This window comes from Columba livia, chromosome 1 (assembly GCF_036013475.1).
Source record: "Columba livia isolate bColLiv1 breed racing homer chromosome 1, bColLiv1.pat.W.v2, whole genome shotgun sequence".
Classification (NCBI taxonomy): domain Eukaryota; kingdom Metazoa; phylum Chordata; class Aves; order Columbiformes; family Columbidae; genus Columba; species Columba livia.
Genome location: NC_088602.1, coordinates 64,111,399 through 64,133,864, shown reverse-complemented (window position 1 = coordinate 64,133,864; position 22,466 = coordinate 64,111,399). Strand labels below are relative to the sequence as shown.

The 22,466-nt window shown below is 44.5% G+C and overlaps 1 protein-coding gene across 1 annotated transcript; it reads right to left on the bottom strand.

Moving 5' to 3' along the window:
• Nucleotides 1-163: 163 nt before the first annotated feature.
• Nucleotides 164-11,943, bottom strand: PROZ (protein Z, vitamin K dependent plasma glycoprotein). Its single transcript, XM_021291581.2, has 8 exons — nucleotides 11,655-11,943; nucleotides 9,865-10,028; nucleotides 8,781-8,805; nucleotides 5,612-5,725; nucleotides 4,086-4,217; nucleotides 1,647-1,732; nucleotides 1,444-1,567; nucleotides 164-908 (listed from the first exon to the last, which is right to left on the bottom strand). The coding sequence occupies exons 1-8, from the start codon at nucleotides 11,818-11,820 to the stop codon at nucleotides 397-399; spliced, it is 1,323 nt and encodes a 440-aa protein (XP_021147256.2). The 5' UTR covers nucleotides 11,821-11,943; the 3' UTR covers nucleotides 164-396.
• Nucleotides 11,944-22,466: the final 10,523 nt, after the last annotated feature.

The following is a 22,466-nucleotide window of genomic DNA, read 5'->3' as shown; positions in this document are numbered from 1 at the left end:
CATCTTAAGTTTTGCTTGTGTGGGTGCTGAAATAAGAATGTGAATTTGCTGAATCAAACCTCAAGGTAACGAGTTTAAAAGACTAATTTCCTTCTAGCAACATTTGAAGTCTCAGAAAAATATCAACACTTTTTGAGTTTTAGGACAAACAGTTCTAGGAAACTTGAAGTCCAGTCAGTTTTTAGTAAAATAACTAGGTTTACCACATCGTGACTTTCGCAGTACTGTGTGTCAATGGAAGTAAAGACAAAGAGGTTTTTCTGTGTGATATACATATTGTTGCGACTTTCATTGCTGCAAATTGTGATAATCAAATGGATGTACTGGCTGCATACAAATGTTTTCTTGGGGTGATTGGTAGGGGTTTGGTGCTGGAGAGTAGGTTGTGTTTGTGACTTATTTCATTTTTTGTTTAAACCATATCATATACCTTGCAGTGTTAGTGAAGAGAAGCGTTTCCCAGTCTGTGTCTTCTAGTGGCCAAGATCCCAGAATACCTGTCAGAAACCAAGTACCTTTATACACGGTAGCTAAAAAGCTTCCTCCAGCCAGTCGTTTGTCTACAGGCTCCTGGAGGTGTCCACAAAACTGCCTGTTTGTGAGGCTTATGTTGAGTATTTGTTTGCAGTCCTCAGCAGGAAGGTATGAAACATGCAACTCATCACCTTGAAGTTCATCACCTTCCATTCTCCAGCCACTGACCGTACCAGCCAGTTTTGGAATTAAAATGTGTTCTGCAAAGTCTCTTTCGGGTATGCAGACAGGAAGCTGGTGGTTGTTGCACTCAACACGCTCTTGGAGTTGTAGTAAGGCGATGTTGTTCTCACCAGTGTCTTCATCGTAACGGATGTGTATGTGTTTCTCACTAACTTGCATTGTCTTCTCAATTCCACTTGTTCCATTAGGGCCTGTGAAGCAACCACATTTCACTGCTCTTAGGAGTAACTTATCAGAGACCTGAACGCTACATGCGAACTATCAGCTGCCTAATCATGCTGGGAAATACGTGCAGTAGGGAAACTAAAGGCACTCTTTCTTGAAACAGCTGCAGTATAGGTAAACTAGGAATGATGCCTTGACGGCTCTATAATGCTATGTAGAAGCATGCATCATTTCTGAGGGAAGGACAAATACCCCACAAGAAGTGAATTTTGGCATGAAACAAAAGCCACCTTTAAATCCACCTGGTTTAGCTTGTGCTGAGCTGCTGAGCTCTGAATTGCATCTGAGAGGCAGTTGTCTCTCTGCTTGGCTTTTAGGGTGGCCTGGGGCAGCTGTAGTTTCAGCTCAAGATACTTAACTGAGATGCTTAAATGACATGACAGCAGATTTGTTTCCTGTAACTATTTTTACACCACAAAATTTTTAGTAAGCTTTTCTTTTAAAATTAGCTATCAATACTAAAGTATGCTACAACAAGAGAAAATGTGTTTGATCACTTACCAGCACCAATCCTGATTTCAAAATGCCTGTGCAGAAGGGCACACTCTGCTGTAGTTAACACAAAGTTACTTTTTAGCAGTACTCCTCCACAGAAGCCCTTCCCTTCTGAATTTAGCAGCAGGACCTAAAAAAATGCAAAAAGACCATAGATAGCACTGTCCATGTGAGGCTGAGTGATGGATGTCGTGAATTGCTAGAAATACCTGCCAAGGAAATCGCTCATCGTGTTTCTTCCTTGTTTCACGTATCAGATTATCACTGTCTTGCAGTCTGCCACATGCACATTGATCTAGCAAATGAATTGAAAGAATAAAAACCTCATGCTGTATCACTTCAAGACAACTGCTGCCTGCAAATATCTTATTGCTTCCACCTTGACTTCAGGGTTTCGTTTTTGCACCAAAGAAAAGGAGAAGGACAATTTCTCAACTGGGAAGAACTGGAATAATTTTCTTGGCATGTATAGTCTAATAGCTCAGTGACAGCACTGAATATTTTGGGTCATTGCTTAGGCTTGTGGTGATCACATTTCACTGTGTCTGTAACTAATGAAATGAGGCTGCATTTCCAGCCAGCCATTAGCACAGCCTGGTTCCTTGTCTTTGTATCTTGTATCTGACTTGTGCCAAATACCTGATAGCTGCGGCTCAATCTACACAAGGTTAATCCTGGGTTTTCCTTTTAAAAGCTGTCACTCTGGCAATGCGCGTGTCTTTGTGTTCTGCTTCGGACCACAACTGTGCTTTTCAGGTGGATCTCCCAGTACTCTGCACTGATCACACTTTTTCTTCACCTTGTGGCATAATCTTGGATCACACACGCTGTTCAGGTGAGGCTAAACCAGAAGACAGCCTCCAGGAGCACGCAAAATGTACTGTCATAGCTTAATGGGTGCTTAGTCCACAGGACCAAACTCACACTAGTCTGAAATAAAGCGTACGTGAAATGTGCATTTGGTGCAGACGTCAAGTCTTCATCCTCAAAAGTGTGTCTCTATAGCTCAACAACTATTTGGCTGCACTGCTTGCTAGTATAGAATCACTTTGGTTGGAAGAGACCCTCAATATCATCAAGTCCAACCATAACCTAACTCTAGCACTAAACCATGTCTTTACGAGGCTCATCTATGCGTTTTTTGAACACCTCCAGGGATGGTGACTCCACCATTTCCCTGGGCAGCCTGTTCCAATGCCTGACAACACTTTCCATGAAGAAATTTTTCTAAACCTCCCCTGGTGCAACTTGAGGCCATTTCCTGTCATCCTATCACTTGTTACTTGGGAGAAGAGACCAACCCCCTCCATGCTACAACCTCCTTTCAGGTGGTTGCAGAGAGCGATAAGGTCATGACCATGAGCCAGCACTGTGCCCTTGTGGCCAGGAAGGCCAATGGCATCCTGGGGTGTATTAGAAGGAGGGTGGTTAGTAGGTCGAGAGAGGTTCTCCTTCCTGTCTACTCTGCCCTGGTGAGACCACATCTGGAATATTGTGTCCAGTTCTGGGCCCCTCAGTTCAAGAAGGACAGGGAACTGCTGGAGAGAGTCCAGCGTAGGGCAACCACGATGATTAAGGGAGTGGAGCATCTCCCTTATGAGGAAAGGCTGAGGGAGCTGGGTCTCTTTAGCTTGGAGGAGACTGGGGGGTGACCTCATTAATGTTTATAAATATATAAAGGGTGAGTGTCATGAAGATAGAGCCAGGCTCTTCTCAGTGACAACCAGTGATAGGACAAGGGGTAATGGGTGCAAACTGGAACACAGGAGGTTCCACTTAAATATGAGAATAAACTTCTTCATGGTGAGGGTTCCAGAGCACTGGAACAGGCTGCCCAGGGGGGTTGTGGAGTCTCCTACTCTGGAGACATTCCTGTGTAACCTCATCTAGGTGTTTCTGCTCCGTCAGGGGGATTAGACTAGATGATCTTTTGAGGTCTCTTCCAATCCCTAACATTCTGTGATTCTGTGTGATTCTGTGATTCCCCTCAGCCTCCTTTTCTCCAGGCTAAACAGCCCCAGTTCCCTCAGCTGCTCCTCATCAGACTTGTGCTTCAGACCCCTCATCAGCTTCGTTGCCCTTCTCTGAACTCGCTCCAGCACCTCAATGTCTGTCTTGTAGTGAGGGGCCCAAAACTGTATTGAAGGTGCAGCCTAAGCATACTACCATCTTGTTAGTAGATCTTATTTCTAAGGGGATGAGATTAAATGAGACTGAGATTAAAAAAATGAAGAGGGCTATGGCTTTAAAATAATTCACATGGCAGCAAATGTTGCTCTTCATTTATCAGACCATCAGGTGCCTGTTTGGAGACAACTGAACCTCATTCCCAAGCAGACAGGTTTCCAGTGGAGTTCCTCTACTGAGCATAGGAGTGAAAAACCTGGCCCAGTGAGCAACATTTAGGATGATGCAAGTTGTCTCTGCAGAGCCATGTTTAAACGTTCAGATCAAATATCGCTTCTTTTACCACTGTTTTGACATCTTAGATGTCTCTAGTTTCCTGTGTTTTCTGCCCAGTTTGAAAGGTAAGTGATATTCTCAGCAGTTGAGTCCCTGAGCAGGCTGATCTCATCTGGGTATCAGATGGTGGCCTGCCCACACCAGTACTGAGCATGTCCCCCCTCTACTTCCACGCTTACGCCTACCTAACGCGATGCACTGTTTTTTGTCCTTGCCAAGCTCGTAGCCATCAGCACAGGAACAACGGTAGGAGTTACTTCCCGGGTAGCAGAAGTGGTGACATCCTTCCTTTGCATGGTGGCGACATTCATTTTTAGCTGAACAGAACAAGCAGACAAAAAGCATTGGCAACGGTTCAGCTGGAGTTTTCTTGCACAGCTGCAGTCCTCTTTACTAAGCATTGTATGTTTACTCACTTTATGTGGAGGTGGGTGGGGACTCTGGCTTGGTTGTATTTCCCACCACATTGGTTTTCCCCTTGTTAAGCAGAAATTGGAGACAGCTGAATCTCTGCATCTTCCACAGACTTGTTGCAAACTGTGCTCACCCAGCACCTCACTGCACCAGACTGTCTGCACCTCTGAGTTTTGGAGAGCATTGGTAGCCAAGGATCAAACTAGGCCTTCCGTGTGAACCCGTGGAAGGATGCCATGGATTTCCTTTCTGCCCTTTTAAATGAAACACAAGTGTCTGCACTGGGGGAACTGTTGCATGTATTAAGAAGGCAGGTATTGCCTGAGGAAGAAAAAGGCTAACACTTTCTGCTTTTCAGCAAAACCAAATGAATAGCTCTTATTTCTCATGCTTGTGCTAAGAGAATTAAAACTAACAGCTGCCAAAGATAAGAAAAAAAGAATGGAAGTATTAATCACCATCGAAAAAATGCTCCGTCAACTGTCCGTGGCTGAGCAAACACTTAAGCTTCAGCACAACGCAACAGGAAGAACAGTGATTTAATTGCAGATCTAGCTCATAGATGGATAAGTAGCAAAAAACCCACATAGTGTGGCTCTCTAAGGCCCTCGCTGAGCTGATACAGTTCCCAGTGCTGGCCCAAGCTTTGTCACCTTCTGTGCTTCCCAAGAAGCTGGTCTGTCTCTATCCAGTCACACCCCTTATACAGAAAATGACCCAACATTGCAGCAACCAGGGCGTCTCCCAGCCCAAGGGACCTCCAAGCCAGCAGAAATACTGATGTAAGGGCTGGAACATAGAACATGGCTTTTTATGTGCCAGAAAGTGTCCTTTTTTCTTTACATCTTTTACACTTCCACTGAAAATGGTCTGTTTTCTGGAGTCCTGAAGGACTGTCTTGTGGGCACGTGTGGCCTCAGGGGCACCGAAGTGGCTGGGAAGCCACCATGGCACCACAGCCCTGGTTCTTCGGGCCATGTCTTGCCTGGTACCGTGACAGGACACACAGCTGCTGAGTGCTGGTGGCAGCGGGCAGGGCTGCTTTTGGAGCCCACCCATGAGGGGGACTTGCAGCCCTTTTGCTGTGTCCCCAGAGAAGGGAGGCTCGGAGAGAAGAGGCAGTGAGCATAACCTCAGGATGCCATAATATTTCTGTAGACAGGCAGCACACATCATCCCTGCTCTGATTTAACCTAAAAACTGATGGCTGGCTGCAATGGGAGAGTTGAATATCATTTCTTGGAGTCCCCTACGACAGGAGGAGATAGGGTCTCTCAGAAAGGGGACAATGCCTTACCGAAAGCACAGTTTTCTCCCTCGTAGCCCTCAGCACAGGTGCAGGTGTAGCCACGAATGCTGTCCTCGCACACGCCGTTGTGCTGGCAGGGGCTCGATGAGCACCTTCTGCCACCTGCAGAAATGCCACAGGAGGGGGACAAGTCACCACCACTGACCCAAATTACACAGCCCGCTTCCTGGCACACGAGCCACTTGGAGAAATGTTGCAAAAAGGTTTGGAAGGAGATGGGCTACGTGTCACCAAACTGCTCCTTGGGAGTAATTTTAACCTGAGTCTCCAATTGCAGAGGTGCTTCTGCGGCCCCTGGCAGGGATGCTGCGAGGTACCCAGAGGCAGAGTGCGCTTCTGGAGGATGGATCTTCTGTTTCAGGGAAAAGCACTGACTTCCAGTTCACACACTCATTAAAAACATATTATGAGACTGGTGTTTTCGGTCTCCTGTGTTAGGCTGATATGCATATGGATTAAAAAAAAAGATTATGTGCATATATGAATAAATAAACCTGGCATCAAAATTATACAGCAAGCAACATCAAACAAGGAGGAAGGCTGTCTTTCACACTCCTGTGTAATTATTATACAGCAGCTCAGAAGCTAGCAGGCTTGGTCTTTCTGATGAACTGAACGTTGAAACCAGAGGATGCCTCACTACAGGTGAAACACCAGGCAGAGCTGCCAGTTTCCCTTTATCCTGCCCACTGGAAAGACTCCAAAACAGTTTGGAAATGTTCTCCAAACAGCTGCTTATTGTAGACGTGAGTGATCAGGGGCAAGCCAGAAAAGTGTAACCTGGGACATGTTCTCCAAACTTTTCAAAATTTTAAATTTCATCAGAGAGGTTAACTTCAGTCAGCAGGCTGATAACTGATATCAGGGACAGAAAGGTGACAACTCTGCCTGATACAGGGAAAAAACACCCAACCACCATCTGCTCAGGCTATGGGTATGTTTGAGTGCTAGCTGTACTAAAATACTGTCTTAAAGCAGTTACCACCATCAGCCCACCTGCAGTCAGATCCCACCAGCATATCTCAGCATAATTTAGGTCTCCTGGGAGGGTGTTTGGGTGGATTGGAGGGGACTCATCAGCACAGCTGAGCAGGTAGAGCTGAAGAGTGAGGAACTCCAGCAGCAGTGGTGGGTAACTGTAAATAGGGAAAGGCTGCACCTATATTCTTAAGCAAGTTAGGTGGTTTCAAGCCTCTGAAATGCATACTCAAATGTAGGTAAGGAGGTCTCAAAAATGTCTGGGGTCAGGTGAGGTTCTGTAAGACTGGGAAAAAAAAAAGTAAACCTAGTGCCTAGCTTTATTAAAGGAGGAAACAGAAGTTTTAAGGAATTACAGAGGAATGAGCTTGATTTTTGTTACTGGAAAGCTACTAAAATGATTAAACTGTTTGTAAGCACTCAGCAAAATAAGAAGGTGGTCAGTAACTACCAACATGCATTTTTCAAGATCAAAGAATCCAAACCAATTAAATCTATAGGATAAGACCTAGTGGGGAATCAGTGAACATCATAGAACAGAAATATCTCAGATTATGTCATTAGTTGAACTATGAAAACACAGAAAGGAATGCACAAAACTATTTGGAAAATTATGTATAAAGAGAGGTTTAGTGTTGAGAAGCAGTGGAACAGGCTGCCCAGGGAAGTGGTGGAATCACCATCCCTGGAGGTGTTTAAAATACATATAGATGAGGCTCTCAGGGACATGGTTTAGTGCTAGATTTAGGTTATGATTGGACTTGATCTTAAGGGTCTCTTCCAACCAAAATGATTCTATGATTCTAACATTTAAGTTTATACTGCTAATAAAAAAAGAGTTAGGGACAAGTTATGATCCCAGGCCAAGTGCCCTGACTGCGTATGTTCACGCTAGAGCAAGATGATGCTCCATCAGCTTTGACTTGAAGAGTCCAAGGTGGAACAGTACAAACAGAGCCACAGAGTGTGCCAGCATTAGGCCAAGTGGGTGCTCAGCTTTTCTCAGCCTTTTTTTATTCATCGTGCAGATTTATCCACTGTAACTTGGATTATGGAGGGAAAGCAAGATACATACCAGAGATCTGAAAAACGAGACTTTGGAAGACAGGATGAAAAAGTAGGTTTGTCTAAGGAGGAGGAAAAAAGGCATATAGATACATGGCAACACTCTTTAACATGTTAGAACAGGTATCACAAAGAAGGAAATGCACACTGTTCTTCTGTAGGAAGAAGACAGGACATGATGGCTTTGAATTACTGCAAGAAAGCTGCCACTGAGGCCAAAACCAGTAATGCGTCCCTATAGTGGCTAAGCTTGTTTGGATGGACCATTCTCAACTGGTTGCCCTTCTCTCTTTACAGACTATAGAGATGGACCCAGACTATGCCTGGATGACATGCTTGGTACAAAGATCCAATGACTGAAATTAGGATAAATTAATCCCACCCTCACAGCAGTAATGAAACACATACGAAAGGCCAGATACTTAGTATAATTCTTCATAACATTTATGTCATCAAATACAAGCTGCTGGTACCACCTCCTTATTCACTACCCAAAATTAAGATTAGAAATTAATAGAAGCTGAGTAAAAAAAAAAAAGATGAAATCTTAGGACAAGGCATGTAGAAAAGGAAGGAATAGTAACAATAAGCTGGTGCCCAGGCTCCTTCTTGATGGTTTGTCTAGTTACATCAGTCCTTCAGCTTTTACAAACTCATTTCTTGCCTTGACAGCTGCCAAGGGATGATGCAGGGCCAACAGCTTGTAACACCTATTTAACTCACTCAGGTTTAAGTGCTAGGTTTGTATTTGAGAGAATTTGCTGGTTAAGCTGTGCTGCTCTATTGTATCAGCAAAGCAGACTTTCTCAGGTTCCAGGTAGTTTCAGAATAGCCTTAAGGTCAGGAAAAGAAATAGCCTGTTTGTTATAATAACATCTACTCACCTTCAACTTTTATTTGCTTTGCCATCTTAATTGCTTTTCCCTATTCGTTACTTTTTTAAAGCTTTCACATCAACACTTTTCCTCTTGCTGTACTAGAGATATGAGATAGTGACTGGGTGTTTCTTGTAGCATAAACTGCTAAAAACTCTCATAAAAACAGCATCAGACTGAACCATAATCTTCACAGTGTGACATTGCTATGAAGGCGAGAAATCAAGAGGCCAACTTACCATAGTAGGCATCCCAAAACATTTTCTGGAAAAAAAAAGAGGGGGGAATTAGATTTTAATTCTCAAATAAAATAATATTTCGTAAATATTTTGGTAAAACAAAAACATTGTAAGACAGAATATATACTACAGTTTAATTTTAAGAAGTGCACAACTGCAAATCCTGCCCTGACAGCAAAATCTGAATGACTTGAGATGGGGAGGGGTTTGCTTATTTTTTTGTTTCTTAAGAAGCTATAAAGGAAAAGAAACACTTTACATGCAGGAGGGAAACATCTGAATCCTTTAGCAATACGGCTTCCTGGAAAAACTGTCTGGCCATTGTCTCTCTGGTGTGCAGTGGCCTGGGAAGTGACCCTATCCCATCTCACTTGTCCCCCAGCAGGTGCTGCCGGAGACAGAGGGGGCAGCAAAGGTTGGAGCTGCAGATCACTAACACCTGTCACCACCTTCATGTGCCCCGCTTTTCCCTGGGTGCACCCAACTAACTCTGCTACTGCTTTCCCCAAGGGGACACCTCTCCTGACTGCTTGTACCGCCCCTCCATCAACTTTCCCCAAAGCACTGAGACCGCCTGTGGGCAGTTCGATGGCTGTTCCCTCTGCTTTCCCTGCAAACACAATCTCCAGCCAGATTCCCAGTAAAGAATATAGCATCCAGCTGTACTTGTCAGGAGGGCCTCTTGAGCAAGGGGACTTGCAGCACCTGACCAAGTGAACCTTTTTCTATAGGTGGCACTACATGCTGGTACATTGCTTCCCTCCACCCCAACAGCCCCTTTCCCCTCCTGGTCCCCAAGGGGTGCTGAAGCTGTATTTCCCTGTGTGTGATATGGGTGGGACAACAGCCATATACTTTTGCAACATGAGTCACAGAACACATCGTTTTCAGGAGAGGCCTTTAAAAGTGTCAGAGCTAATAACCTCTGCATTTCCATTTTTACCACTGAAGATACCTGCTTTCTACCTGCTGAGATGCAAAGCACAAAGATTTCATATGGAGAGAAATTCAAACAAATTAAGCAGGCTGCAGGGCTCAATTTGATAGTAAAGAACCAAAGCACACAGGTAAACAAAATACTTACGAGCATTTCATCATTTTCAAATACTTCTCTTGCTTCTTCATGTGTACATCTCTCTTCAAGACATTCCCTTTCCAAGCTGCCTGGAAGAACCTCCTCAAAAAGTAGGGAACTGGCACGCCTCTGTCTCTTGATAACTTCATTTGCATCATCAGCTGATATAAACACTGAAATGTTGCATGACAGAATGCTAACATCAGTACTTAGATTCATTTCCTTATATATTTTCAACATTTTAAAAAGATCTTACTAAGCAGCCACTTTTAATCATGAAGAGAGATCTTTTAGCTGATTCTGGGTTTCAGCCACATTAAACTTACAGGCTGAAAGAGCCCTTCTTCTTAGCCCAAACTCAGCTGAGGAGTCTTGGGGAGTTTCGGGAGAGCCTGACTTGCTCCAAGCAGAAGGAATTTGAAGTCCTTCCTGGCATGTTTTTTTTCCTGCACCAGACACACAAAACAGTGTTGCTGTGGCATGTCGAGGGAAAGGGGAAAATTATTATGATAAAGGCAGACGCTATTTTGTAAGACTGCATGGGCTTTCAGATTCATCAGTAGACATGAAAATTATTTGTATTAATTTATGATGATGGATCCAAACTGATGCCCTTCAGTCTGACTTCACAGGGATTTTTTTTGCTGAGAAGGAAAACCATGGCATGATTGAGTTCCCCATCAAATCTCTCTTACGGAGGATAAATATAAGCTACCCCTCAGCCATGCTCAAAGTTATGGGGGCTATATCATATACCAGCCTTTATGGGCAAGACATCATAATTTTTTAATTTGAGTAAATAGGAGGAGAGATTGAAGAAATTAGAGTTATCTGATCTTAAAATTCCTCTTTGCAATGATGCTCATAACAAAAAGTGCTGCCAGCTGGATGGCTGGTACTGTGCTGGGGCCTGTTGCCTTTGACATTAAGCAGTCCATAGCTGCATGTGTCAGTGTGCATTTGTCAGTTCTCCTGTGCTTGCAAAGTAAACCCATTGGGGTAAGGACTGAGTTTGTTTTTGTTTGGGTTTTTTTTGCATTTTAGACAGTGTTTGTGGGCCAAGCAGGGCTGGGCACAAAGGTTGAAATAATCAATAATATTAGATTTGGAAAAAGTGGCAGCAATAACAAAATTATTCTGAAACTGCATACAAATGCTTGGTTATGCTTCGGAAGGATATCCGATAAGCAACAGGTCTGTATGCGATATTAAAAAAGAAAAAGCTTAATGATTGTATTTTGCATTTTGAAGTGTTATCTGACACCCCAGTGCAGGTTTCTGCTGTGCAGTGTTTCCAATGCATCCAGCACACCTGACAGTCCACCTGGGCTGCTTCCAGGGGTGTTCTGACCTTCTTAAGCAGTCACTGTATTTTTTTCCTTGCCCAGCTCCTCCTTATTTTTGACAAACCATGGAGGACTGATATAGAAACATAAATTTATTCAAGCAATAGAAAGTATTCATCTCAGCCTCTTTCATAAGGCATTTTTATTTCAGCAGCAACTAGAAATATAAACCAAAATTCTCTTTAATATTTGGGGCACTCTTTAAAAATTATAAAAAAAGACAAGATGTCACCCCGGTGTAAATAATGGTACTTCAAAATCACATTGCCTCAGTAACCTACTGCAGTTTTTACTTAGGTAGGAGAAACGTAAGGAAAATACAGAACAGACAGTTGTCGGTGGCATCACCCTGTGCTACAAAATAAACATGACACAAGGTACAAAATTACTGGTGTGTTTAGAGAAGCAGTAGCACAAATCAGAATTAAAGCCACAACAAAACAAAAGCCATACCTGTCTGCTCTGTCTGAAGGAAAAGGGCAGAGACAAGAAACAATATCGTCCAAGAGCTCCTTGCCATCATCACCCCCTCAGCCCAATGGCTGCTGCCTGCATTCCTGCGGTTCTTGGCGGAAATGACTACGCGAGAGATGTTGGAGTTTAAAGTCCAGCTGCTCATGAGAAAACAAATCGTTTAAGGGCAAATCCTGGCCTCAATGTCAACACACAAAAAAACCTGAAAAAAAAACCACCCAACTGCTTGGTGGCGCAACAGTGTCCCTTCTCTTAGTGCTTTGGCTGAAGGTGGAGCAGGTTTGCCAGCTCCAATTAGAGATGCCCCAAGATTTCGGTGTTCCTCCCACCCCCCAGCCTTCACTCACTGTAACACAAAATAGGGAAAGATGAACAGTATGAACACTTCCTTGTACCATATCAAAGCACCAGCTGGATGATGACTACAGGGATCAATTTTATGGCACGGCTCTCTCATACACTGTCCTCACACAACATTTGCCAAGGTTTAGCTGTGCTGGTCAAATCCCATTGGCTTTTGGAGCAACCAAGCATAGAACTTCCCCTGTAGGAATGCATCTGAATGGATATGATATTCTTCCTTTTGACTGTTAGGTTTCTACTGCCCGGCCATGAAGGAGAGCATGGGAAACTCCTCCTGGCTTCAGAATCCTGGACACAGACATGCAGACATACAGATAGACAGAGTGTGTGAAAGGAGGTGTAAGTACAGAGGAGACAGGAGCACATCCCCAGGCTGCTGTCATGCACCCAGCAGCTGGAGTGACCCTCCTGCCTGGATCAGGACAAGAGGCAGGATAAACTCACTGGCGTTCAATGGCAGTGGTGCTGCAGGGGGTGGTTTCGCACAGAGCACCGGCAGGCTCCTGGGAAGAGCAGGACACCGTTTCTACAGTCAAAGCAATAACTAGCAAGAGGAAAAGTATTGGTGTTTGTTTGGTTTTGGTTCATTTTTTAAATCTGAGCTAGAAACACAGAGACCATTCTGTGCTTTCATGTCACAAATTCCCAGCTGTTACTTGAGCATGCGGTTGTTTTAACAAAATGTAATTGATCCAAACACTCATGGGTAAATCCCACTGTACATCAACTGCAGTTTTTAAAACCAGCTTCAGTGAGTACCAAGGCAGGTAAGCAGCGCTGAAGCAGAGGATATGTCTCATGAGGCCAATATCTGCCAACCCAGGGCTGATGTCACAGCTCACATCACAGACCCCAATGCCTTCAGCAAATAATTAACCTCCACATGAAAACTGCATTGTGGGAGGGTTTTCCAACACAATCTCTGCAGGGATGTTGTTCCAGAAGCTCACTTGGAATTAAAACCCTTCTAATATCAACCCTGATTTTATTACCAGCCAGTTCACAGCCTTACATATTTATTTTTCCCTTCTTGTTATTTCTGCAGAACTAATTTACCCTCCTATCCTTGTTGGTTAGCCGTGTGTCAACCCTTCTTTAGTAAATGTGCTCTCTGTGTTCTCCTCAGGCCCCTGAGGCCACCAAACCCCATTGTACCTGTCCCAGCCCAGGGTTTTTTGACCAGAGAGAGGGGGGATCTGTTGCCAATGTTCCCATCTGGTGGGTGCTGGGGAGCTCAGCCAGTACCTCGTGTGCTGAGGAGCTGCTGTGGAGGCTCACCTCACCTTCCTCGCCTTGCACGGTGGCGGCTGCGTTGCTTTTCGATAGTCCTCTGGCCCACCACCCCTACAGGAGCACCTGCCAGTGAGGCTGCTGCTGTAGCACCCCCTGGGCCCCCCCGTCTACCTGCCTTTACTTTCCTGTCATGAAGAATATCACCCAACGCATTCGCAGTAGAGCAAATCTGACTCCCTTTGGCATTAAAAATATGTCACCACTTGATGTCAGCACAGGACTTTGCAGAACCCAGCACAAAAATGCAGATTTGAAGGGTTTGGTTTTGTTTTGTTGCAGATTTGAAGGGTTTGGTTTTGTTTTGTTTTAAACAAGCTATTTACATATTGCTGACCTATGCCAATTAAGGAACTCTTGTAGGTATAAGGTAATTATTCAAATTAGGTTAATAATAACAACACAGAGCTTCAGAAGTTATATTCTCACCAGACCTTAATTTACACTGTCATTTTTATTTCCTGTGTTTGTTTCAAACAAAATATTACTTGACTGAGCAGCTGTGTCCTTGGGGATGGGCCACAGTGTACCCAGTATGTTATGGCACTGACTTGGCTTTTTCTGTATTGGTATTATTGCAGCAGGCTTTACATTTTAATGTTCATATTACTGTGGAAAATTGTGTAAGGAAAGGGTTTTTAAAGGGCAGTTCTTTCCTCACATCTTTCTTGATGAAAAGGCACCTGGCTTTCTTTTTCCATTCCTTTAATTACCACAGTGAGCACATGGAGAAGTGTTTCATTAAGGAGTGCCATGTCCTTATTTCCTGTGGCCCGAATTAGGGATTGCCTCCTGCTGGAAAGGTTACCCTGTCCAGGGTGAAACCTACATGTGGTGTCACATACGAAATCTGCAGTTCTGCAGGGAGGGGTAACTGGATTTTTTAGTCCTGCATTAGCAACTCTTTCTCATGGAAGTCCTCCCCCCCTGCAACACAGTGAATCCTGCAAAATGGGTTTTCAGACCAGCTGCCTGGGCGGTGATGAGGACATGCCAATGCCACCCTCCTTGTGCCCCTGGCTGGCTGTCAGCCCTGCTGCAGCCTGGGGCAGCTGGGGGAAGCTGTCCTGAGTAACTCTGTCACCGTCACATGCTTTTGGGAAACGCACACCTCAGCTAGTGAAAAGGGACAACAATTATTTCCCAGAAAACGTGACCCCTGCACTAATGAAAGCTGATGGCTGGGCTTGCAACCAGGTTCCTCCCTGCGGTTATCCTTCCTCCCACTGAGGCACAGTGGTTAGTTGTGTGTCCTGGACACTGAAGATGGCTCAAGGTGGACTGTGGTGTGCCCGCCCATGGCAGGAGGTGCAGGCTTACAGGAGCAGCTCCAGCCTCCCCTCTCTTCCCCCTCATCTCTCTGCAGCCTCTTCTCTTGGTATCAGCCCTCAGCGGGGAGCTGGGGGGGCACTGGGACAAGGGAGAGCCCACAAATGCTTGCTGCCACAGGACAGGGAGGAGGAGGAGGGATGGTGGCTTGGCCCATGCGGAGCAGACCCCTCCAGTGTTACCTTGTGGATGCCCCCCAGCCTGGTCCTGTGTGTCTGTTGCCAGACCATAGTTCTGGGAACACAGGGGTGGAAGAAAATGGATGTGTTTTCTCTGATGTGCTTAGAGATGTGTAAGTCGGTGGTTAGCGATCTGACAAAGCTCAGCTTACTGGAAGTGAGGCAATAGCAGGGGCCCCTCCAAACCCCTCTGCTCTGAGCCATCTGTGCTGCAGATGGACCTGATGAGCTTCTTGCTCTGTCAGCAAGTTTGCTGATGACACCAAGCTGGGAGGAGTGGCTGACATGCCAGAAGGCTGTGCTGCCATCAAGCAGGACCTGGACAGGCTGGAGAGTTGGGCAGGGAAAGATTTAATGAAATATAACAAGGGCAAGTGTAGAGTCTTGCATCTGGGCAGGAACAACCCCAGGTTCCAGTGTAAGTTGGAGAATGACCTATTAGAGAGCAGTGTAGGGGAAAGGGACTTGGGGGTCCTGGTGGACAGCAGGATGACCATGAGCCAGCACTGTGCCCTTGTGGCCAGGAAGGCCAATGGCATCCTGGGGTGTATTAGAAGGGGGGTGGTTAGTAGGTTGAGAGAGGTTCTCCTTTCCCTCTACTCTGCCCTGGTGAGACCACACCTGGAATATTGTGTCCAGTTCTGGGCCCCTCAGTTCAAGAAGGACAGAGAACTGCTGGAGAGAGTCCAGCGTAGGGCAACCACGATGATTAAGGGAGTGGAGCATCTCCCTTATGAGAAAAGGCTGAGGGAGCTGGGTCTCTTTAGCTTGGAGAAGAGGAGACTGAGGGGTGACCTCATTAATGTTTATAAATATATAAAGGGTGAGTGTCATGAAGATGGAGCCAGGCTCTTCTTGATGACAACCGATGATAGGACAAGGGGCAATGGGTGCAAACTGGAACACAGGAGGTTCCACTTAAATATGAGAATAAACTTCTTCATGGTGAGGGTGCCAGAGCACTGGAACAGGCTGCCCAGGGGGGTTGTGGAGTCTCCTTCTCTGGAGACATTCAAAACACGCTTGGACACATTCCTGTGTAACCTCATCTAGGTGTTCCTGTTCCGTCAGGGGGGTTGGACTAGATGATCTTTCGAGGTCCCTTCCAATCCATAACATTCTGTGATTCTGTGGTTCCTCTTCTGCCCCATTTTTCCTCTGGAACATTCCTCAAAATTCCACTGGCTTCTTCTGTGCTCCCTCCTTGCTCCAGGTGACCCAAAGCCCGGGCTGGCAGGGTGGGGAGGTAGGAGCAGACATGAACGACTGACATACCTGCAGCCCTGCTGCAGCCCACTCTGGGTGATGCCTGTCCACTCCCAGGTGACACAGGGCAGCAAAGAGCTGCTGAATGCTACAGCCCTGTCACTTCTTTTGCTAACTCCACATGGCTATGGCAAGCCATCTCCTTGTCCTTCATGTGGTTGTTTTCCATGCCGGTTGCTCATCTCCCACCTCTTGCCCAACTAACCGCAGACAAAAAAACTGCCTTGTGCCTCAGGTATTGGTGGCTCCCCGAAGCACCATCCCTTCTCCTGAGGCAGAGGAGAGGACTGTGACCAGCTGCCCCTGCCCAACTGGTCTCTCCTTCCCCATAGGGAAGAGCCCTGGAGAAGCTGCAGTTAAATCACAGCCATCGCTGCCAGCTCCAAAGAGATGGAGAGGGCAGAGGCCAGGTTTTGCTGCTGCTTAATTCAGTAGTTCTGCTGTCAGGGGGCTGATATCTTGTGGAGCTTTAGGCCATTCTTTGCATAGAGAATATGGAAATAGAAGCAGCAGACTCAGGAATAAGGGAGAGCTTTTTCAAATTAATGAAGAAATGCTCCCTTGCAGACAACTATTTAGGAATAACAAAATGGCAGTGTGTCCCTCAACCCTGAGTAAACACCAGCTGATCCACAACAGGTGACAGTGGTCATGTGTAGACTTGGTCAAGCGCTAGCAGTGAGTGACACAAGCTAATTCCATTTACATGCTGATGTACACCCTGCTCGTATGAAGCACAGTTATCGGCATCCATGCTTATAAGCAGCACAGGTCTTTCTGTGTACAGAAGCTACAAAAATGTCAGCTGAACTTTGCCCAGCCAGCAATGAGGAAGCACATACTCCACAAAGGGTTAATCCTCAGTGTGGCTGAAATGAGTTACAATTCAGTTGAATACTTGGACTGTTATCAGTCAGTTTTGTTCACCACCTGCAGAAAAAAAAAAAAAAAGCTTTTCTTGCCAAATCCAAAGTGCATCATCATTTCTAAAAGCTGGAGGAACTTGCAGCCATTTCCGAGTGTCAGCAATACCTTTCTGGTGTGGTTACAGATTGCAGGAAATCCTGGGGGAGCGGGTGGGGTGGGGGAGGATGTAACCCCAGGAAGCTCTGATTCTCTCTTGTGGGTGCTTCACCCACAACAAGGACTAGTCACAAGGTTGTGCAAGTCTCCCGACAGCCTGGCAACAGAGCCAAAAAACATCTTGGAACTACTCATACATCTGCTCCATCCCTGGAAACATTCAAAGCCAGGCAGGACAGGACTCTGAGCTACCTGATCTAGTTGAAGATGTCCCTGCTCATTGCAGGGGTTGGTTCCTTCCAACCCAAACCCCTCTATGATTCTGTGATCTCTGTGGATGCAAGCTCTGACCTTTTCTATTTCTGTGCACGCATTGCTAAAAATAGCAATTGTTGTTAATATTTCATTTATTAAAATACATTCTTTCTTCCACCTCCATGCTTCTTTACCTTCTTTTCCCACTTCTATCTTAATATCCTTTTCCCTACCAAAATTGCAACCAATAAAAGTGGTTATAGAACAGCCAGAGGATGACAGAGCACATGAACATACAAAAATTTAGGAATTTATAGCTATTTAGTCCTATAGATATTTAGCACACCTCATGTTGTTCTTCATCACAAGAAACTATTCCAACCTGCTGGAACATGGGGTTTGCAGTCAAAAATGGCCTTTAGAGCTACAGATAGGTACCAATAGTGGATGAAAATGCTTTGCAGGCAAACAGGTTGCTTTCAGGGAAACAATTCATGAAAATGAGAGAAAACTCACTTAAATGCAGCCTTTTGCAGTCAAAATAGGTATGCACACGTTCTCATCAGGAGTGTCTCTGCGAGCTTTTTCAAGACGTGAACAAAAACTTTGCAAATGCAAAAGGACCAGAATGGTTGAAAAATAATTTTCCAGTTCTATAACTTGCCCATTTTGAGCAAGTGGGTTCAGTATTTTCCAAGTTTTAGAAGTTAAACATCTTCTGTTACTGGCATAATTATTTTCATTTACCTGCTGTTATTAAATCTTTTGTAATTGGGAAACAGAACAAAGTGTTCCATGTTAAGAGTTATAAACTCATGACAAGAGTTCAGCATTAAATTACACAGGGTTTTATAACAAATATAATCAGACAGACAGAAAAAAAGACTAAGATTATTAAGTGTTAATATTAACTTAGAATGCAGGCAAAACTGATGGATTTAAATTAAATGTCAGTAGTTATTAATGTCTTTAGGTTACTATACGTTAACTGCAGAAAAACTGCTTTTAGAAGAAAATTGAAAGGCAGGTTGTATTCCTTTTAAATGGAACAGGTGATATTTAAGGGGAAACAACTGAGATGCAACTGCAATTACATTATGTCATCACCACTGAAACGATGACCCCTTGTGAACTGTATATTTTAAAGGGAGAAGTTTCTTGGGTTCTTACTCTTTTGGATCTGTAGACGGCCAGCACAAGCTGGAGGTCTTGAAAACAGACACCAATTCTCACCAATAATAAATCTAACCCATTCCTTTCTAACAAAACCTTCTAAAGCATGAGAGACCTGCTTCAATCTGTGAGAGAAATCAGAGCCCCTTTGTAACCACCAGTTTCTCATATGGCTTCGTACCTCCTGGGACATGGGTTTTGTGATCCACTCTGAGAACACACCCACTTGTACAGAACACTTCTGTATGCTATTTTTGTCACTGCGCATCACTCACAGTTGCACAATTGGATGTTACTTAAATTATGACCCTTAGCTAAGATCTTATTAACTTTGTTGGCAACAACTCAAACACACCATGTGAAAGGTGTGAACACTTAACATTGTTCCCTACACTACAACAGCACTGCAACACACCAGCACTTCCCAAACATGGTGAAGATGTGATGTGTGTCCCATAGAATGAACTTTAAGTGTGGCTTCATAGCTACGGGACAGCAGGTTTTGTTGTCATTGCCTGGGGTACGGCCAGCAGCACAGGAACATACGACTCCTTCATCTTCAGCTTTGCAGAAACACAGAATCATAGAATAAGTTTGTGTTGGAAGGGACCTTCAAAGGTCATCTAGTCCAACCCCCTGCAATGAGCATGGACATCTGCAACTAGATCAGGTTGCTCAGAGCCCCAACCAGCCTGAGCTGTTCACAATTTCCATTGTTGACCTTGCATGCATTTGGTATGAATGCAAAGGAGACAAATGCATTGGCAGGTTACAAATTCATGGTGATTTTATAAAAGCACAAGAAGCTTGTAAAACCTCATTTGCCAACATTAGTCAAACACCCCAACATTCTGGGAAATTCTGTGCAATTCCTGCCAAAGGCCTTGGTGATAACAACAGGCGTGACAACTGTCATTATTTTTAAAATGGTAGTCCATCAACATTAGGTAGACTATTTTTTTACATCTTATGCTGTGTTTCTCAGCTATAACTGGCAGTTCTTTGAGACCAAGGTAAGGGATAATCCATACTCACTGAAACGGCCATTTTACTGAGGCAAAGATGAACATGGGTGTCGATAAGAGGCTAAAATTAGCAACAACTAATGAATCGGTAATAGAAAAAGGATTGGATCCTTGGTAGACCCTTGCAGCATTCCTTTTGCACCTATATGTGGCTCACACTACTCACTTTAGCTCAGTCCCTGGCATTGCAAGATCACAGGAAGAATGGGAGAGCTCCCCCTGGCACTAACACTGTGAGAGCAAGGAGAGGTAAACCGGTCCTAACAGCTGTTGTCTAACCTGTTTCTACAGATTCACAGTGAGATTCCACAGCTCACCCACACAGCCTAATCTGCTGCTTAACTAGCCTTATAACATCTAAAAAGTGTTTCCTAATATCTAACCTGAGTATTCCTCAGTGTGGTGTGATCCTACTATTTCTCATCCTAGAGATGTTCATCCCAGTGAAAACAGAGGCTTCTTGCTTTCATTACATATTTTACAAATTTCCTTGATTGTGTACTGTGGGACAAAGTGTGAAATTTTGGTTTTGTGTTTACTGGATTTCCTCCTATTTACATTGGACCTCTGTTCCAGTTTCACAAGATTGTCTTGAACTCTCATCTTGGCTTATGGTAGTCCTTCCAGTCAGGAATGAGCTGCAGTGACTAAAAGCTCACTTCCACTTTGCACATCACCATGGAAAATACCAACTACGAGATGTCCTTAGGCTCACCTGTGTGGACACAAGTAATCTGGTACCCTAAGGAATAAAGGTTTTCTTCTCCATTAGGAACAAACGTTTTTCTTGGTCTCTCTTCCAATGCCTATATACTTAGATCAGCTCTTTATTGTCACATCATTTTTATCTTATTTTATTTGCTTCTCGGCTTCTCTGAGTTTATGCCAGGATGTCTGCAATTCTTTTATACAGACTCAGATTTTTCTATGATTCCTTCTGGAGGTCAGGTCATGAAGGAGCTCATGCTTTTAGTTAATCCTCCTGTTCTTTCTTGACCTTGGGACAGTTTGGACATGTGCCTTAAGCACTTTGGGGTTTTGCATTTTTTAAAAAAGTAACCAAATCTTTCTCTCATTTAAAAACACATTACTTTTATTCTCTTCTTCTTCTTTCATGAGGTCCGTCATTTTACAGTTACTTTTATTAATCTTCCGTCTTTGTATTGTCAGCCACTTCTAGTCTCCTGGTGAAAATCAAATGTAGATTAGTGCACTCCAAATTGCTTTCTACATGATTGTAAGAAAAATTTTCCTTGAAGCATTCTGAAGACTCTCAGGGCATCCCTCGTCTCACTGTGTACCTTTCTCACCTTGTCTCTGGTATGTCAAAAACTCCTTCTTACTCCCAGCTCTTGTAATGGGGGTGACTCAGATGTTTGTTCAGTTGTGTCCAACCCATCCCCTGTAATCACTGACTGACTTTTACATCAAAATTAAAAAACAAGGCATGCATCATGTCTACAGTGTGATTCACACACTCTGTGGAGAAGCATCTCAGGCTCCAACCTCAAAGATTGTTGGGTGACCTCCTCAAGCAGAGATGTGATGTTTGACCTTGAATGTTTCCAGGGATGGGGCATCTAACACCTCTCTGGGCAACCTGCTCCAGTGTTTTACTGTAAAAAATTTCTTCCTCATGTCTAGCCTGAATCTCTTCTCCTTTAGTTTAAAACCATTACTCCTTGCTCTATAATAAAAGGCCCTGGTGAGAAGTCGGTCCCCATCTTCCTGTAGGCCCCTTTTAAGTACTGAAAGGCCGCAATAAGGTCTACCTGGAGCTTTCTCTTCTCCAGGAATAGCAAAGATTGTGCTTCTTGCCTCCCAGCTCTAGTAGTGCCTTAGGAAGAAAGCAAATCATGGAGCTAATCAGAACAAGAAAAATACAAGAGGGAAAATTCAGACTTTTTGTTTTTTGTTTTTTCTGGGTTAGCCCAATAAAGTATTGCACAAGGTTTTGGTCTCTTTTATTGCCAAACCACTGTCATTTGAAGTGCTTTAGGTAGCGTGAACTGGCTGTCGTGTTCGTAAGTGAATCCTCTGAACCCAGTGGAGCTGGTGAGTAGATATCCTCTACAGATTGCATATGCTCTCTGGGTTGCACAGAATCCATTCTCTGTCACAAGCACCAGGCCAGACCATACTTCCACATATCCATCAATTTCCAACATATTCTGAATGTATTTTTAATTTTTTTTAGGTCACTCTACTCCATGGACACAGTGCTTGGCAGGACTTTGTGGTCTAAGGCCCTGCGTATAGAAGACAATCTTGGCAGGTGAGGCACCTGTGCAAAGGAGCAGTAAAGAGGAAGGAAATCCCTGCTTGCCATTACTGTGCTAGTGCAGTCACATATGCAACACTGCAACAGTCACCCTTTGCTTGTGTTGCAGAGAAAATCGGGACTGGCAAGACCTCCAGGATCACCCAGTGCAGACAAGTGAGATCACAAGGGATCAAGTTTACATCTCTTGTTCTTGGCATATTGGCCATGGCTCCAGGAAAAGAGCCTTGTGGGTGACTTCTTACAGTTGGACAAAGCACCTGCCAAAGTGTTTTCCTACCTTACTGTATGTTACCACAAGGAAGGCCAACTTGTCCGCATTCCCCAGGGCAGTCTCCCTCATGCTGCACAGCTGACCGCTGGTTACCTTTCCTGCTCTGAAAGGCGGCCAACACAGGAGATTCCACTGCCCTCCAGACAAAATGGATAGGAGGGCTTTTCTAGTCAACAGTGTTAGAAAGTTTTCCCTGGGGCCTGCCTGGAACTTTCTTGCTGCAACTGATACGTGCTATGTCTTCTGATCTTCACCATGGCCATGAAGATCTCATTAGTCCCTACATCTCTGCAGCAGCCTTTTGCACACACTAGGCCGGTTGCTGCGTTTCTC